This window comes from Fukomys damarensis, unplaced genomic scaffold (genome assembly GCF_012274545.1).
Source record: "Fukomys damarensis isolate Sample0158 unplaced genomic scaffold, DMR_v1.0_HiC HiC_scaffold_17, whole genome shotgun sequence".
In the NCBI taxonomy this organism is placed as follows: Eukaryota; Metazoa; Chordata; class Mammalia; order Rodentia; family Bathyergidae; genus Fukomys; species Fukomys damarensis.
Window position 1 is genome coordinate 32,858,225 of NW_022900929.1, and position 18,505 is coordinate 32,876,729.

An 18,505-nucleotide genomic window follows, 5' to 3' on the forward strand; every position below is an offset into this window, starting at 1 on the left:
TTTTTTTTTTTTTTTTTTTTTTTTTTTTGTACCAGGGATTGAACTCAGGACCTTGCTCTTGTGAGGCAGGTAGCAGAACCACTGAGCCAAATCAATCCCCGGCACATGCCATATATAGATATTTCTATATCTGTCACAAAGAGACAGACAGTCATAGGAATTTGAAGGTTATAGAGATTAAACTGCAGCAAAGTGGGAGTTGGGACTATGCTATAATCTTAGGCCCTAAGAGTGACCTTGTACCCACTTTCCAGAGTGCAATCTGATAGAAGGTGAAGACCAGGTTGAGGTCAATGGTGCTGTCTTCCCCAAGCCCTTTGTGGAGAAGCCAGTGAGCGCAGAGGATCACAACGTTTACATATACTACCCCAGCTCAGCTGGAGGAGGGAGCCAGCGCCTCTTCCGGAAGGTGGGGAGATGGTTGAGATCTGGAGAGTCAGAGCGGTAGAATATCATGACCTGTGGGGAAGGGAGCTGGAGGCTGGGCAGGGTGAAATGCTATGGTGATATGTTTGTTCTCCCTTTTCCTCCTGAAGATTGGCAGCCGAAGCAGCGTTTACTCTCCTGAGAGCAGCGTCCGAAAGACAGGGTCATACATCTATGAGGAGTTTATGCCAACGGATGGCACAGATGTCAAGGTTATGTTGGACACAGGGATTTTTTTTTTTTTCTGAGACATGGTCTCACTATGTAGTTTAGACTGGTCTTGAACTCACTGTGTAGCCCAGGCTGGCCCCAAACTCACGGTGATCCTCCTGCCTCAGCCTCCTGAGTGCTGGGATTGCGGTCATGTGTCACCATGACCAGCTTTGGACACAGGGATTTAAGAAGTTCCAAATGTGGGCCTGGGATTTAGCTCAGTGATTCTGCCACCTGCTTTACAAGTGCAGGGTCCTGAGTTTGATCCCTAGTACCAAAAAAAAAAAAGTTCTAAATGCCTGTGTGCAGGTGGAATACTTAGGAAGCAGGTGTAGAAGTGTATTGGAAGGAATCTTAGAAAATACAGTAAGGGGCTAGGGATGTAGCTCAGCACTGCCACACCTGCTTGGCAAACACAAGGTCTGGAGTTTGATCCCTGGTACTAAACAAACAAACAAACAAGGGCCGGGGATTTAGCTCAATGGTTTTGACACTTGCCTTGCAAGTGCAAGGACCCAAGTTTGATCCCTGTTACCAAACAAACACAAAAGAAAATTCAGTGTGAATCAGTTTGGTTCATATTCAACTGAAGATAAAGAGTGGGGAATATAGCAGCACCTATTTTGTTGTTGTTGTTGTTGTTTTCAGTACTGGGGATTGGACTCAGGACCTTGCACTTGCAAGGCAGGTGCTGTGCCACTGAGCTAAATCTCCGGCCAAGGAGTGGGGAATATAGACAGTCCCATTTTCACTATGAGAGCAGTGGCACAGGTGCATGGGAAAAGGTGTAAATGTTGGTAAATTATTTTTTATTAAGGATTAGGTGCTAGTGTCACAGCCCCCAGGGCAAACCTTCAGGTTGATACTGCTGTAGTTCTCAGTGATAAATCAGTCTACTTCTTGATGGTCAGGGTTTATTTGTTTGGGCTTTTTACTCTGGAACTAGCCTGCAGACCTAGTGCTCATACTGTTTTCTCATACACAGGGGGAGCTGTGGGCGTACTCAGTGATGCTATGTACCTGCAGGTGTACACAGTGGGTCCAGATTATGCCCATGCTGAAGCTAGGAAATCTCCAGCTTTGGACGGGAAGGTGGAACGAGACAGTGAGGGGAAAGAGGTTCGATACCCAGTCATGCTGACTGCCATGGAAAAGTTGGTGGCCAGGAAAGTCTGCGTAGCTTTCAAGGTAGTAGAGAGCGCATGGGATTGTGGAATGTGGGACAGAGACGGGAGCAGCGGTCTGCAAAGAAAGAGTGGTTCTCTTTTCTCATCTTGCCTATTTTCCCTCCAGCAAACAGTTTGTGGCTTTGACCTTCTTCGGGCCAATGGTCACTCCTTTGTGTGTGATGTCAATGGCTTCAGTTTTGTCAAGAATTCAATGAAATACTACGATGACTGTGCCAAGATTCTGGGGTAAGAGGTATAATGATCTGGGGTGATGAGAGTTGGCTTAAACAGTGGAGTCTTGCTGGGCGTGGTGGTGCACTCCTGTAATCCCAGCACTTGGGAGGCTGAGACAGGAGGTTCGCTTAGATCTCGAGACAAGCCTGGGCTACATAGTGAGTTCCAGGTCAGTCTCAACTACACAGTGAGACCCTGTCTCAAAAAACCACCCCCCCCAAAACAAAGAAAAAAGAGTGGAGTCTACAGAGAATAGAAGGGGCTGGGGATTTAGCTCAGTGGTGCCACCTGCCTTGCAAGCGCCAGGTCCTCAATTCAATATCTGGTACCAAAAAAACAAAGAGAATAGAAGGGCATAGTGAGTTCCAGGTCAGTCTCAACTACACAGTGAGACCCTGTCTCAAAAAACCACCCCCCCCAAAACAAAGAAAAAAGAGTGGAGTCTACAGAGAATAGAAGGGGCTGGGGATTTAGCTCAGTGGTGCCACCTGCCTTGCAAGCGCCAGGTCCTCAATTCAATATCTGGTACCAAAAAAACAAAGAGAATAGAAGGGAAAAAGAGAAAACAAGTGGAAGCGGGGTTGAAGAGGGGAGGGAAGGGCAATGAGAAAAAAAGAATTAAGATACATTGTGTACAGGTACAAACTCTCTATGATGACTGTGATCATTACGTATATCTAAAATGTACCAATAAATGTTTTGCTTCAAAAATACCAATAAAAGTAATTTAAATTTTAAAAAGCTTTTGCTTTATTTTAAATATTGTAAAAATAATTTAAAAGGAAAAAAGTGGGCTGGGGATTTAGCTCAGTAGTTCTGCTGCCTGCCTTGTAAGTGCAAGGACCATAGTTCGATCCCCCGTACCAAAAAAACAAACAAACAAACAAGCAAAAAACAAAAACATAAAAGGAAAAAAGTAAAAGGGCTTCTCTGCCCCCTTGTCTCTCCAACACCACACTCCTCAGACATGGTTACTAGTAACAGTTCTAGATATAACAGATTGTCTTTTCTGCCCTGGGTAAATAAACTATTTCACTAGATGTGATCATACTGTGATACTGTTGTTCAAATTGACATTTAAAAAGTCATCATGTAATATCTAAACCATTTAAAGGAATGATAGATATTGTGAGCAACCATAAATAGACCAGTGCCAGCCAAGTACTATTTAGCTTAAGGAAAGACAATGAATATCATCAAAGGCCATGTCTACTCCTCCCTGGTCACATCCCCTCTGTCACATCTAGAGGAAACCACAACCTTTAACTTGGTGCTTATCACTCCCAGGCATTTACCTATGTTTCTACCACATATACGGTAGTATTTGTTTGGTTTTTATTTATTTATTTATTTTCTTGGTACTGGGGATCGAACTTGGGTCCTTGCACTTGCACTTGCAAGGGAGGTGGCGGAACCAAACCATTGAGCCAAATCCCTGGCCCTGTTTTATTTATTTATTTTTGTGTATGGTAGTATTTGTTTGCAAAGTTCCATACTTTGTTTGGTTCATGCTTGACTTTGCAAGCTTTATTCATCCGTGTAGTTCTGATTCGCTTATCTTCACAGGACTCTCTTCCTTCTCCTTCTAGGAACACCATCATGCGAGAGCTTGCTCCCCAGTTCCAGATTCCATGGTCCATCCCCACAGAAGCAGAAGATATTCCCATTGTCCCTACCACATCTGGCACTATGTAAGCAAAAGTAAAAAGTCTTCAGTCACCTATATAAGACAGTTGAGATGGCTTCCTACAGCCAGTGGTTTCTTCATAACCCTATACAGTATGAACCCTTAGGGACTGGGACTCTTAGGAAGTCCCCTTAACCCCACCTTTATCCCTAATCTGAGGTCCCTGTTTATCTGGTGGTCTAAGATGTGTCTGATGGGATATGATGATGGCAGGTGAGGTGAGGTTGAGGTGGGAGAGAGACTGAGAACATTCCTGATCTTAGGATGGAACTTCGTTGTGTCATTGCAATTATCCGTCATGGGGATCGCACCCCCAAGCAGAAGATGAAGATGGAGGTGACACACCCCAGGTAGGAAGCGTGTCCTTGTTTGGTCTTCAAGAGGGACAGTGTGTGGGAAACAGCTCTGAGAAGCTATGGTTGTCTCGGTGCTTCTCCTGACTTCAGGTTTTTCACTCTATTTGAAAAACACGGTGGATACAAGACTGGGAAATTAAAACTCAAGCGACCTGAGCAGCTCCAGGTAAGTTGATGACTTTGATGGGGGTGGTGGGGGAGTAGAGCTGTGGGGAAGAAAGAGGGTGTAGCATTGGTGAGTGACAGGGTGGAAGAGTAACTGGCCCGGACTTGGCCTCCTGTGTGGATAACTTGTTAAATCCTCTAGGAGGTTCTGGACATCACACGGCTGTTGTTGGCTGAACTGGAGAAAGAGCCAAGTGGTGAGATCGAAGAGAAGACTGGGAAGCTAGAGCAGCTGAAGTCTGTGTTGGAGATGTAAGAAAGTGGGTAGCAAAAGGGAGCCAGTAACGGGGAGAGCTGGGGTCCTGGGACATAAAAAGACTATGGCTTTTATCCTGCAGGTATGGCCACTTCTCAGGTATCAACCGGAAGGTGCAGCTGACTTACTACCCTCATGGAGTGAAAGCTTCTAATGAGGGGCAAGGTAAAATGTAATCGTTTTTTCCATTAACCACTCAGATCTCTTGTGACGGTTTCTGCCTGAAATTACTTTTATGGGCATTCTGCCATTTTCCTTGGATGTGGACCTAGTCACTGCCCATCTTCCCTCAGGTCTGCAGAGGGCAGCTCTCGCCCCGTCCCTGCTGCTGGTACTGAAGTGGGGTGGAGAGCTGACGCCTGATGGTCGAGTGCAGGCTGAGGAGCTGGGCCGGGCCTTTCGCTGCATGTACCCTGGAGGGCAGGGTGAGCGTTTGGGGGAGGGGTGGAGATGCTGCCAGGGCTGGGAGAAGATGAATAGAGTACAAACTGGGGGAGTGGAGGGCAGAGGCAGTGAGGAAGGTAGAGAGAAGAACACACCAGGCTCTTCCTGGTGCCCCCTCTGCCCCAGGTGACTATGCTGGCTTTCCTGGTTGTGGGCTGCTTCGCCTTCATAGCACTTTCCGCCATGACCTCAAGATCTATGCCTCTGACGAGGGCCGTGTCCAGATGACTGCTGCCGCCTTTGCCAAGGTGTGTACTGTAGCTGTTTCACAGTCCCAGCTTCTGTTTGGATAACTAGGTGGGAAATGTCAGGGTGTTTGTATGCCGACTCAGAGAAGTTTCTACTTGTGTCTGACCCTGTTCTCAGCTCCTAGTGAGGAGCTAAAAGGGTTGGTAGGAACAGGCCCCTTCCCTTATATCCCAGCTCTTCAAGCCAGCTCTCATACAATTCTGGGAACAGCAAGGCCTAAAAAGACTGTCCTGGAGGAGAAACTAATGTGCTTTCCCCGGTCTTCCTTTTCAGGGCCTTCTGGCTCTAGAAGGGGAGCTGACACCCATTTTGGTACAAATGGTGAAGAGTGCCAACATGAATGGGCTCCTGGACAGCGACGGGGAATCCTTGAGCAGCTGCCAGCACCGGGTGAAGGCCCGGCTCCATCACATTCTGCAACAGGATGCACCCTTTGGTCCTGAGGATTATGACCAGGTCAGCTTCTCCCTATCCTTGCACCCTCTTTCTAGAACTCTAAATAATTTACTAGGCACTGCTTTTTATTTTTTTTATTTACTTATTTTCCAGTACCAGGGATTGAACTCAGGACCTTGAACTTTTGAGGCAGGTGTGGTACCACTGAGCTAAATCCCCAGCGTAGGCACCATTTTAAGTATCTCACGCATATTATCTCATTTAATTCTCCTGGCATTCCTTTGAGATAAGTACATATCTACAGTTTCAAAAATTAGACTATAGTTTGGCATCAATACTCACTTGGCACCTGGACCTAGAACATACCATCGTGAGACTACATGCCTTATTTTTCTCACTCAGTTTAAATAGGCATACATTTTGCTACTGAAATATAAATGTGTTTGGTTAGGCCCTACTGGAGGTATCATAGGACGTATGGCGTATGAACTGCTTTAACTTCAAAAGTCCCCAAATTTCTCAATTCCAAAACATGACTGATCCCAAGGCAAATAGAAGAATGTTTCAGCAATTGATGTAAAAAATGATCCCCAAACTTAGTAACTAAAAAATGACCATTTTATTATCTCTTACAGTTCTGGGCTCAACTAGTCTTGGTTGGGGTCTCTATTGAGACCAGATAGATGTTGACTGGCTGGAACTATCTGGAGGCTGTGCTGGGGTTCTGGGTCAGCTAGCTTGCTCCTCCTTTGTGCTCTGTGCATTCTCAGGGCCTGTCCTCTTCATATTTTCTTCATTTGATTTCTCTAGTCTGGTAGCTTAGGGCAGGAGCTTTCAGCTTTCTTTTCTTTTGAGATAGGGTCTCACTATGTAGTTGAGACTGACCTGGAATTCACTATGTAGCCCAGGCTGGTCTCAAACTCACAGTGATCCTCCTGCCTCAGCCTCCCAAGTGCTGGGATTACAGGGGTATACCATCACAACCAGCAAGAGCTTTCAGCTTTCTCAAAGCATAGTCCCAGAATTAGCAAAATTTTTTTGTTTTTTACTGGTTAAGCAGTTATGAGGCCAGCCCAGATTCAAAGGAAGGGAGAAAACAATGAATAGTTTACCTTCAATCCATCACAAGGGCTGTTAGAACTGCAATGCTGCTGGGTGTGGTGGCACACACCTGTAAAAAAACAAAACAACAACAAAAAAAACTGTATTACTTCTCTCCTATCTTTCAAAGGAGAAAACCTAGACTCAAATAAGATGCAGCTAGTGTGAAGCCTACATTGTAACTCCAAAGCCCAGGCTGGTAACTACTACAGAGCACAGAGTCTTAGTGTTTGTTCCCATGGGTGCTGCTGTGCACGGTGCTCATCCTATTTCCCAGGTACCCCAGCTACCACTGACCAGGCAGTGGTTTCCCCCAGTCCTATTCCTCATTTCTTTTTTTTTTTTTTTTTTGAGACAGGGTCACACTATGTAGATCAAACTGCCCTGGAACTCACTATGTGAGACAGGCTGGTCTCGAACTCACAGCGATCCTCCTGCCTCAGCCTTCCGACTGCTGGCATTACAGGTGTGCGCCACCACACCCGGCATATTCCTCATTTCTAATAGGTTGTTTTTTAGAAATATTATTTTGAGATGGGAGGTCTCACTATATTGCCCAGGTTGACCTCTAGTTCCTGGGTTCAGGTGATCAAGTAGCTGGGACTGTAATCATGAACCACCATGGCTGGCTATTATCTTTTTAAATTGTAGTATCACTTTGGTATACAGTTAACTGGCATTAAATACATTCACGTTGTTGTATAGGTATTTCTGATAGGTCCTTAAATGGGCCCAGTGGTGAGCGTGTTGCCTGCATTTGCTGTGTTCCCCCCTGAGCAGAACCTGATAAGGGGCAGAATCTTGCTGTCCTATTTGTCTGTCTTCCTTCCCTTTTCCTCCCCTCCCCTTGTGATCAAACTCAGCATCTTGTATTTGTGAAGTAGGTGCGGTGGCACTGAGCTAAATCCCCAGCCTTTGCTGTCCGGTTCTAGTCCATTGCTCGGTGTTAAATAATAATAATAATAAAAAATCTAGGGTAACTTTTCCTTTCTGCCTTGCTCCCTTTGCCAACAAAAATGGAATGTGTGAGGCTCTGAGTGGAGTTGTACATTTCACCTACAGTCTTCTTTCTCCCTCCCTGCTCCTTATGACTTTCACTGTTCTCAAAGCATGGGTTGGAACCCAAGACTGAGGTCCATGAGAGATGTCTCTAGTATCTAGTCATGAAAATGTCCTGCAGAGATTTTGAAGGATTTTGGGTTTAATCTTTACTCCCCAGCATTTTCCATGTGTATTTTAGAGCCCCCAGGAAAAGAACTTAGGTATATTTTTTTGCTTTGACCTCCAAGATGTTTAAGATTGGCTCCTTTTGTTGACTGTGCTAGAATGGTGATCTGCAGGCCCTAAAACTACTAATATGTCCAGTAACTTAGGAGTACTCATTGAAGTTCGCCGGTAGTGCAGCTCATGGGAATCTGGCAGCTGGCACCAACCTATCTTGCTTTTCTTCTCTCTGTTCCCCACAGTTGGCTCCCACAGGCAGCACTTCCCTGCTTAACTCCATGACTATCATTCAGAACCCTGTGAAAGTCTGTGATCAGGTATTTGCCCTGATTGAAAACCTCACTCACCAGATCCGGGAGCGGATGCAGGATCCCAAGTCTATAGGTTAGTATAGATGCTACTGTTTTCCTTTTAAGGTCTTAGGTCTGGATGCATTTCTCAGGTACACCTGTGTCTTTTCCTAACTCTCTGAGATAAAGCACCTTACCCTTGTGGTTGTACTCAAGTTGTCAGCATCTTCTTTTGTTGGAAGTCAGCTTTTTGGCTCTATTTGACTTCCTGCCTTCCTCCAAGACCTGCAACTCTACCACAGTGAGACCCTGGAGCTCATGCTGCAACGCTGGAGCAAACTGGAGCGTGACTTTCGGCAGAAGAGCAGGCGCTATGATATCAGTAAGATCCCTGACATCTACGACTGTGTCAAGTATGATGTGCAGCACAATGGGAGCCTGGGCCTCCAGGGCACAGCGGAGCTGCTTCGTCTCTCAAAGGCACTGGCGGACGTGGTCATTCCCCAGGTGGCTATCGCGTGGGCATCTAACCTGCGGATGAGGGTGGGGGGAAGGAAGGAGAGAAGGTGGAAGGGGATGATGTGGGAACCCGGGGAAGAAAACTTAGAAAAGGAAGTAGTTGAGTTGATATAATTCCCAGAGTCCACTATGGCTCTGGGTGAGAACAGGAAGGTAAATGAGGAGACTCTTGGAAAGGGGGAAGGATGTTAATAGGAGAGAAGCCTCAGCCCTGAGGTGAATAGACATGATCTTGGCTAGGAGTGTAAGGCCAGAGGAAAGCAAGACTCATCGAGGTGCTTATTTCTGACCCATGGCCTCTTAGGAGTACGGGATCAGTCGGGAGGAGAAACTGGAAATTGCCGTGGGCTTCTGTCTTCCACTGTTGCGAAAGATACTGCTTGACCTGCAGAGAACCCACGAGGATGAGTCTGTCAACAAGCTGCACCCCCTGTGAGGGAGGCAGGGAGGGGCTCTGGCTGGAGGGAGGGCCATGTTGGGAGCCCTAGGGCATCAAGGCTAGGATGGCTCGAGAATGAGGGAAGGGATCCTGGGAGGGAGTGGATGGGCGTCTGTGGGGTAATGGTGTGTGTGTGACAGAACTGTCCCCTCAGGTACTCCCGAGGGGTGCTCTCCCCAGGCCGCCATGTTCGAACACGGCTCTATTTTACCAGTGAGAGCCACGTCCACTCTCTACTCAGCGTCTTTCGTTATGGGGGGCTCCTCGATGTAAGGACCCTCCTTCTTTTAGCTTGAAACGTCTTTCCCCAGCATTCTTCTCCCACTCTTCCTTCTTTTCTCTGTTGTTCTTTGTGTCCCGCTCATTCCCTCACTCCCTGTCCTAGGCACTGGCTTGGCTCTTTCTGTGTTTGGCAGGAAACCCAGGACACACAGTGGCAGCGAGCTTTGGCTTACCTGAGCGCCATTTCAGAGCTCAACTACATGACCCAGATTGTCATCATGCTTTATGAGGACAACACGCAGGTGAGGGGCAAACATCTGGGTTGAGAGAAGGCCCCTCTTGCTACTTCCCTTAAAAAAGAAAGCTTTCTTATCCTTAGAATCTGTACAGTCCAGCTACATGTGGCACCTATGCACAGAATGACACAGAGCATCCAGAAGGTTTCTGCTGGGACAGGAAGTATGTTGAGCCCGAGAGCTAATCCCAGGGCATAGTTCTGGCGTTAGGGGGGAAAAATGTGGGACACTGCTATGATTCTTTCCCCTCAGACATGGTTGCACATATATCTTCTGCCTCTGATGCCACAAAAATATCTTTAATGTGCTGTATTCACTGTACCAAAATGAATTATGGGTGATGAATGAGAAAGGTTGTGATCATGTGGTGAGGTGAATCAAAATGGTGGAACTTGAAGGAGTGAGGATGCTCTAGCAGACAGTAAAGGGACAGGGAAGGACCCTGAATCTCAGCTCTTGGAAGATGCATCTTCTTGAGTTCCTCTCTGTTGCCCCTGCCTGGAAGATGGTTCCCTGACTGGGTTTCTCTCAACTGCCCCTTCCTTGGTGGCGTCCTGTAGGACCCCTTTTCAGAGGAGCGGTTCCATGTGGAGCTGCACTTCAGCCCTGGTGTGAAAGGTGTTGAGGAAGAAGGCAGTGCCCCCACTGGCTGTGGATTCCGTCCAGCCTCTTCAGAGGTGGGTCACATGGTATCTGAGACTGGAGGGCTGGGGAGTTGGGACTAAGAGGTGAAGCCATTCATGCCTATTATTGAACAGAATGAAGAGATGAAAACAGATCAAGGCAGCATGGAGAACCTGTGCCCAGGGAAGGGCTCAGATGAGCCAGACCGGGCACTGCAGACTTCACCCCAGCCGCCTGAGGGCCCTGGGCTCCCAAGAAGATCGCCCCTCATTCGTAATCGGAAAGCTGGCTCTATGGAGGTAATGAGAGGGCCTTGGGAAGAAAACAAGGGGTAGAAATAGTATCTATGTCTCGTCTGAAGCTCCTTGGGAGACTCTTGGGTCATATGTTTGGCTTGATCTCTCTCTCTCTCTCTCTCTCTCTCTCTCTCTCGATATCTCTCTCTTTGCCTCTCTCTTTGCTGGGCCCCAGGAGAACTGTCTTTAACTATGTAGCCCAGGCTGGTCTCAAACTCACAGTGATCCTCCTGCCTCAGCCTTCCGAGTGCTGGGATTACAGGTGTGTGCCACCACACCCGGTGAAAGAAACTTTTTAAGAAATGAAATTGAGAAGGACTTTGGATGAATTTGAAAAGGCAGTTATTTAAAAGGAAATAGAAGCCAGCATGGTGGCACATGCCTGTAATCCTAGCACTCTGGAGGCTGAGGCAGGAAAATCACATGAGTTCTAAGCCAGCCTGGGCTACATCATGAGTTCAATGCCATAGCAGGATCCTGTCTCAACTTCCCCACCCCAGTAATAATAATAAAATCAAAGGAAATATAGTGGAAACAGCATGAACTCTGTCACAATTTAGAAGTTGAGTTTGCTTACATAGAGTTTTAACTTCTCTAACCCTTGCTTTTTTATATATAAAATATAGGTCATGTGTAACTTATAATATTCATTAAACAGTAACTATAGTAATAACATAATATTAAAGGCTGTTCCATCTCTTTGTTGCTTTAGGTAAAAATTATAACAGAGGGCTGGGGATTTAGCTCAGTGGTTCTGGTGCCTACCTCCACAAGCCCAAGGGCCTGAGTTCAATCCCTGATACCAAAAAAAAAAAAAAAAAAAAAAAAAAAAAAAAAATTTACAACAGAGATGAGCAAGTGACTGATGCTTTACTCTCATTAGGTCATCTACACTGTTTCAGAAATAGGATCAGTGTGGAGAGCGGTCTGTGTTTCTCTCCTGATGAGGCTTGTCTAGAGGGAAGAACTGTTACTAATCTCATATCCTGTCCAGCTAACTGTCTCTGGGTTTTGTTCTGGTCTTATTCCTGGAAACACTGTTTCCCTCTTTGGCTCAGTGACACTTTTCTGATGCCATGATTTAGCCCTGTCTCAGGAACTCTCTCTGACTTGGATACTGCTCTTACCCAAAAATCTTCTCAGCTGGCTCTGTGCCATGTTCCTGTCTTAGATGAACTGGTTTTGCCATTTTATGGATATCTAAAAAATCTGTAGCTGACTTTCATAGGTTCAGCTAGACTTTTACTGTTCAGAGTTAGAGAAAGCTGAGAAGACACACTACAATCTTTTCTGGACTCATCCTTGGCTTCCTGATTATTTGAAGGTGGAACTGATGTTGTGAATGGTCAGCTTCTTTAAGGTGGATAGGCGTTGTTTTCTCTCCTCAGTGTAGGTATAACTTGGTAGCCATGGTCCTCTGGGTGCTTTATGTGCCCCTGTGAACTAAATCAAATGGACATAATGGCACATCATCTTCCACCAGACGCAGCTTCTTCACATCTACATGTCTTCCCTGTTCATATGGTCTGCTGGTCTCCCGGAACTTTTATACTTGGACCTCATTTTCTTCTGGTTTAAGTCCCAGAGGCATAGGCAAAGGAGAGCTCTCTCTGACTTGATAAGATCAACTTCTTTCAGGAGGCTTCCTTTTTTAATGGCATTCCCTCCTTTCACTTGCTGGTGTTGCTTACACCCTGGCTCACTCAGGATGGTCACTGCCTAGGATTTGTTCCTCAGCCTTGCACACAAATCTTCTCTCTGCTCTTTGGTCACACAGCCTTATAACAATATTTCCTCTCCTTGCTCTATGGGCAATGGCATTTCTTATCTTTATCACTGGCATCCTTCCCTTCATTGTTTCTTGTTCTCTTGTCATTTCATAGTTTTGAACTGTTACTGATTGCAAAAACCTTTGTAGCAGCTGTGCCCTAGCTGTCATCCTCTCTGTCCTTCTACCTAGTTCTGCCCTTGGGGCACGGAGGCTTTGGGAACCTGAGAGTTAAAGGAGCCGTGACCGGCTTCCTACCCGGTCTGATTGCAGGTCATGAACATGCAGTGCACGGGGAGCCTGGACCTGATCCCCTTGAGGGGGCGGCGCCGCAGGAGGTCAGGAGACCTCCCCCGGCTTTCCCCAGCCATCAGCCTGCAGCCCCGGGCTCTGTCCACCACTCACCTGGCATCCTGCACACAGGTGTCCCTCCCTGCCTTACCTCCCCGTCCTGCCTTTTGTCTTTGCCTTATGGGATCTATGGGTACAGAACACTATCTAGGTGGGATGTGTGTATGTTGAGGTTTATGCCATTAGCCCTTGTGGGTATCTGAAGAAGTCTAGTTCATGTGTCCCAGAGTGAAACTGTGAGAGAGCAGGCTTGTTGGTTTAGATAAGGAGCAGTGACCACATCTGTCATATGGACAGAAGAGGGGGTGACCAGACTCTTTGGTGGCTGAGCCATTGTGATTGGCTTTCTGAGTCCAAGGGAGGGACAGATAAGATTGGGGGCCCCGTTCTACTGAGAACTAGGAGTAGCTGAATAATGACTTCTCAGATTTGGAATGGGAGGGCTTTGAGGATAGGGTGCTTGGATCTAGAGTTTCTTCTAGTAGAATCCTATAGGATGGACCCTCCATGAACTACACCATTAGCTCCCTTTCATTTCTCTTCCCCCATAAAAATCCTGTGATTCTTCCAAACTTTCTGACACCGCTTGGCTCTGTAAGGGCAAGACTTCAGTACTTCTGGGTTGAGTAATAAAATGATAAGAGTCTTTTTTTGTGCAGGTGCTTTCTGAAACTTCCTCCTCGAGGCCTGGTGGCTACCGGCTCTTTTCATCTTCACGGCCACCAACGGAGATGAAGCAGAGTGGCCTAGGTATGACTTTCTAGGGTCTCTCACCTGTTGTGGGAAAGGGTTGTCTGCGTGTTCTTTGAGTTTTATTGTGGGAAATCTCTGTCATGGGAGTTGGGACCATCCAGTCTGAAGAACTGTCCAGTGGGGTGAGGGAGGATAAAGGGGAAAGCTATAGCTATGTGTGAACCTGGATCGCAGATGTTTGTTCATCCCTGGAAGGTCCCCTATTTCCCTGCTTGAAAGGCATTTTTCTGGCTTTCCCTCTCATCCTTTATCTTGCCATTCACTCCAGCCCAAACCATAAGGGGCCATGGGGACTCTGAGCCTTCAGAGTTATCAGTGACAGAACTATAAATAGAGGTACTTGTGAACCATAACTGTCATATTTCTCATATGGAGAACTTGTGCTATGTCTTCTCTGAAGCCTGTATTTTTCGCAACCCTGCTCCGGCCCTTCTACCACCATGCCCTCTCCTCCATCCTGTCCTAATCCTGTAACTTTTTTCCTTTCCTTCCGGAAGATTGAGGGACAAATCTGAGACTGGTGTAGTGGCAGAGACTTTTCTCATGACTTTGAGAGAATGTCTCTTGATTTTTTTGATCCCTGGAGAGGGATGGAGAACATCACTCAACCTTTTCTAAGAACACAGACTACAGGAAGGACCAAGCTTCAGAGGGTATTGTATTCTTTGGGAGGGGAGGAGGTCCTTGGGAGGGGCTGTCTCTGAACGCAGTGCCATGTACTCTAGAATTGGAGGTCAGACACGACTGGGTAGGGTCTGGACTTGTTCCCTTAGGTCTTTTTAAAAATTTTGTCCTATTGTTCTCTGTATTTAGGTCCTTTTGTTTTTCTGTTACCTTTGTCCTGGGCACCTAATTTCTTGACTCAAAAGTGGTCAGTATCTGGGCTCACAAGGGGGAGAAGGGTTTTTGTAATTTTCTAGACTAATTTGATAACAATAGGTTGCCTTTTAGATCCCTGAAATGTGGAGGATTGTTTGGGGCGTGAGAAATTAATGATAAATCTGTAGATCTGTGATATACACCTCTCTTTCCAAAAATCCCAGTAAAGAATAGGTTTCAGATAAACTGAGGAAGTGGATAAGTGTGTCTGGCCCAGTTAAGTGAAACTGTAACATCAAAACTAAAGCAGACAGGGATTTAGCTCAGTGGTTCCATCGCCTGCCTCACAAGTGCAAGGTCCCGAGTTTGATCTCCCGTACCAAAAAAGAATAAAGCAGAGCCTGGGTGTGTTGTTGCATGCCTATAATCCCAGCATTTAGGAGGCTGAGGCAGCCTGGGCAATATAGTGAGTTTAAGACTGCCCTAAAGTATATAGCAAGCTCCTGTCTCAGAAAAACAAAGCAAAACAAAAGAATAAAACAGAAAAGGCAAAGTACAATGGTGTGTACCTGTAGTCTTAACTACCGAGACATGAATATGCTTGAGCCCAGCAGTTTGAGTACAGCCTGGTCATCTTGTTGTGGAAGGAAAGAAGGAAGAAATGAAGGAAAGGAAGGGAGGGAGGGAGGAAGGAAGAAGGGGAAGGGGCAGAATGGCGTGGACACAGACCTGGCTGACAGATGGTAGTGGGAAGGTAGAGATCACCCTCTGAGATAATCTGGGGACTGGGCAGCGCTGGGCTGGCATGACCACACTAGAAAGTGACTCAGTACAGGAAGTGGATGTAGAACAAAGCCTGGGGTGACCTGGGGTACAGCCAGCTAGTTTTAGCTGCTCTGAAGAAAAGCAGATATATTTAGCAACCACATTACTCTCTGCAGCCCATTTCCAGAGCCTGGGTGAGCATGAAAGGTAGGGGAAGTTGCTGAACGGAGAAGTCCTGAATCTCAAGTTAGAAATCATTGGCCATCTGAGCTTTCTGGTTTCTCTGGGGCCCTTGGAAACATGGTCTTTGCTTTGTGTGATCAAGGGGAACTGGAGTCCTCCCTATCCATCTCCCCACAAGTGCTATAGCCCCAGCCAGACCTGGAGTCTTGGCTGAGATGGATTTGGAGGTAGAGGGGCAAATCCCTAGAACTTGGGTGTTGATCTTGTCCCTTTCTGACCACAGTGGCCTTGTGGGCTAAAGTGGTTTAGACCCTGCTCTAGACCATACCCTGGGGACAGTGACTGACCTGACTCATTCTCTTCAGAGGTCCTTCAAGTTTTATTTACTCTGGATTGGCAATAGAATTTTCTTTGCTTTCTTTGAACTTGTGTACTGGGCCTCTGGTTTTGTTAATAGGGCTTAAAAGACAATAAACATTAAGAGTAGATGAGCGTGCCTTTTTGTTGTTTCCCGCTTTCCGTTCAGTAGGGTGCTCAGCGCATAATGGGCATGCTCTGCTTTTCGTCACCTGCCTGTCACATGCCTTCCTGTTTGTGTCCATCTTTACTTCAGAAATTATTCTGTTTCCAGAAGAAAAAAAAACTCTTTTTCAACTGAAAACAGTTGGTCCCCAGAATATAGAGACCTGGATTCTCGTTCACCTTAGCTCCTAAATACTCTATGACTTTTGTATCTCCATTTCTTCATCTCTAATATGAGAAAGTTAAACTGGACAGTCTGAGTCCCTCCCAGATTTAGAAATTCAACATGTCTCATACTTTCATGCTTTTAAAATAATTAATTAATTAATTAATTTGTTTATTTTTATACTTTGATTTTTGGGAAGGTAAAAAGGCTTCAAGGGAAGGGATATTGAATGAAGAACTTAGAATTGGAATGATGGCAGCTGAGTGCTCAAAACCCAGTCATAGCTTTTTCCTAGGCCAGGCAGAATGCTACACACCTGTAATCTTAGCACTGGGGAAGCTGAGGCAGGAGGATTTGCAACTTCAGGCCAGTCTGGACCACAAAGATAGACCCTGTGAACAAACAAACAAGCAAAAAATAAGCTTTCCCTTTTAAACCTACAATGGACTCGATTTCTGGGTTTCTCAAATCCCGTATCCAGGGTAAAGGGCACTGAATTGAATCTAGGCAGATCTAGTGGGTTCTTCCTATTCTTTTAGCATTTCTGGGAGCCCCCTGCGAGCACAGTCTAGCTCTTTCAGTAGCTTCGAATACTTTAATATGACTAACCCTGTATTTGCAGTGGCCTCTTGTCCCTGCCTTGCAGATCTTGAGGAGAATCCCCACCTTGCTTGCCCAGTGTGGCTGTGGACAGCAGTGAGCAGTTTGTGGTTACATGGGGTGGCCATGTGGCTCTGAATGGCTGTGTGTGTCTCAGTGTTGTCCTGTGGAATTGTGTGGACTTCGTGTGCAGCTTTGCGTGGCTACTAATGCATTCCTGGCTTTGCAGGCTCACAGTGCACAGGGCTGTTCAGCACCACAGTGCTGGGTGGCTCCTCCAGCGCCCCGAATCTTCAGGACTACGCCCGCAGCCATGGCAAAAAGCTGCCACCTGCCAGTCTGAAGCACCGAGATGGTATGTGGGTGGGTTTTGGGGGGCAGCTCCTTTTCTCACTTGTCTCCTAGTGGAGACACAGCTCCAGAGCCATTCATGCTTAAGATGGTACTGACAGTGGCCTCATAACGAATTTTATTCATCAACGATAGAGGGGGGAACCTGGACCCCTTGTACCCTTCCATTTGCATCCCTTTCGCCATACAAATACTACTTATTTATGCTTCTCCCTTCATAATCTCCCACATACAGCCTTGCTGCCTCAGTTTGTATGCTTTCCTGGATTCTGACCTGTAGGGGTGGGGACCAAGAGGATGATTTGTGGTCACCAAAATGCTTTGGAGCCTGGATTAAAGTCTGTGAAATCAAGATTAAGGATGGGGAACTCGCTCAGTTTAGGTAGAAAAAATGGTATGGCAAAAGACTGAGAGAAGGGAAGATTTTATTTACGAATGACCAGCAGGAGGATGTGGTGGTGAAATGAGCGTGGGCCGTACTACGGTAGAGATGGCAGAGTACTGAGAGACTGCACCAAAGGAAAAGACCGGCATTCGGAGGTCTGAGGGTGGGACGGGATCAGGCCATGCAACTAACTAAAACACAACACACACTGCAGGCAAATCCCAAAGCAGAGGGTGGGGACAGGGTGGGTATAATCCCCATGATGTCTTTTCTCCCCAGAGCTCTTGTTTGTCCCGGCCGTAAAACGATTTTCTGTGTCGTTTGCAAAGCATCCGACTAACGGTACGTTTGCTTTTGACTCAACATCATTCCTTCTCACCATTGTCACTTCCAGACACTTAACTGCTGAGTTCTGACACTGACCTTGCCTTTCCTCCCACTATATTGACACCCTGCTGTCTCTAAGGGAGCCCCTCACTACATGTCCTTGCTGGGACCTTTCCCTTAGGGCAATCTGAGCCCTGGCTTCAGCCTGGCTGACCTTTCCCTGTGCAACACAGGCTTTAACTTGCATAGTCACTGTCATGGCCATCGTGTCTTTGGCATCAGTTTACCACCCCAAAACTGATTAAATCTGCCCCCTTTCTACCCTGTGACTGCCAGGCTGTGCACAGACATGATAGCGGCTCCTCTTCTTAGAGAATAGTATTGCCTCAATTGGGCCTGTGGCTTCTCTTTTGCCCCCTACTCCTGGCTTATATAATTTTCATCTTCCTGGGTTTTGTTCTCCAACTCATTTGATGGGGCAGATGGGCAGTTTGTTCCTCTTATGGAGCAATGCCGCAATTCCCACTCCTGCCCCTACTTACAGGGAATGCAGTGTATGATCCCCATCTCCATATGCCTGTCTCTGCCATTGTGTGTGATTTGTGTGGCTCCTGTGCTCCTGACATGTGCTTTATGTTATTACTAACCGAGTGCCTGGGCTTAGGAAACAGCCCAGATTGCTGTGGGGTAAAAGAGAAAGGAAGGAGGAGGAGGTACAGTAAAGAAAAAAAGATTAAAGCCGGGCATGGTGGCTCACGCCTATAATCTCAGCACTTGGGAGGCTGAGGCAGGGGGATCGCTAGGAGTTCGAGACCAGCCTGGGCTACTTTGCAAGTTCCAGGTCAGTCTCAATTATGTAGTGAGACCCTGTCTCAAAAAACCAAAAAAAAAAAACCAAAAAAAAAAAAA

General features: G+C 46.5%; 1 protein-coding gene across 13 annotated transcripts in view; it reads left to right on the forward strand.

The window, feature by feature from the left end:
* Ppip5k1 (diphosphoinositol pentakisphosphate kinase 1) overlaps window positions 1-18,505 on the forward strand; it is a 45,974-nt gene that overhangs the window by 5,551 nt on the left and 21,918 nt on the right. For 6 of the 13 annotated variants that reach the window (XM_033764952.1, XM_033764951.1, XM_033764950.1 and 3 more), the window contains 23 exons: window positions 255-409; window positions 537-638; window positions 1,666-1,827; window positions 1,933-2,054; window positions 3,632-3,733; window positions 3,993-4,079; window positions 4,176-4,251; window positions 4,393-4,502; window positions 4,589-4,671; window positions 4,800-4,931; window positions 5,077-5,198; window positions 5,473-5,655; window positions 8,163-8,304; window positions 8,494-8,717; window positions 9,034-9,161; window positions 9,323-9,437; window positions 9,585-9,692; window positions 10,247-10,363; window positions 10,445-10,609; window positions 12,648-12,797; window positions 13,385-13,475; window positions 16,763-16,888; window positions 17,549-17,611. In XM_033764952.1, coding sequence (XP_033620843.1) covers window positions 255-409; window positions 537-638; window positions 1,666-1,827; window positions 1,933-2,054; window positions 3,632-3,733; window positions 3,993-4,079; window positions 4,176-4,251; window positions 4,393-4,502; window positions 4,589-4,671; window positions 4,800-4,931; window positions 5,077-5,198; window positions 5,473-5,655; window positions 8,163-8,304; window positions 8,494-8,717; window positions 9,034-9,161; window positions 9,323-9,437; window positions 9,585-9,692; window positions 10,247-10,363; window positions 10,445-10,609; window positions 12,648-12,797; window positions 13,385-13,475; window positions 16,763-16,888; window positions 17,549-17,611 — 2,865 coding nt within the window. The remainder of the gene's footprint in view (window positions 1-254; window positions 410-536; window positions 639-1,665; window positions 1,828-1,932; window positions 2,055-3,631; window positions 3,734-3,992; window positions 4,080-4,175; window positions 4,252-4,392; window positions 4,503-4,588; window positions 4,672-4,799; window positions 4,932-5,076; window positions 5,199-5,472; window positions 5,656-8,162; window positions 8,305-8,493; window positions 8,718-9,033; window positions 9,162-9,322; window positions 9,438-9,584; window positions 9,693-10,246; window positions 10,364-10,444; window positions 10,610-12,647; window positions 12,798-13,384; window positions 13,476-16,762; window positions 16,889-17,548; window positions 17,612-18,505) is intronic. The other 7 variants (XM_033764955.1, XM_033764957.1, XM_033764953.1 and 4 more) reach the window with 6 other exon arrangements.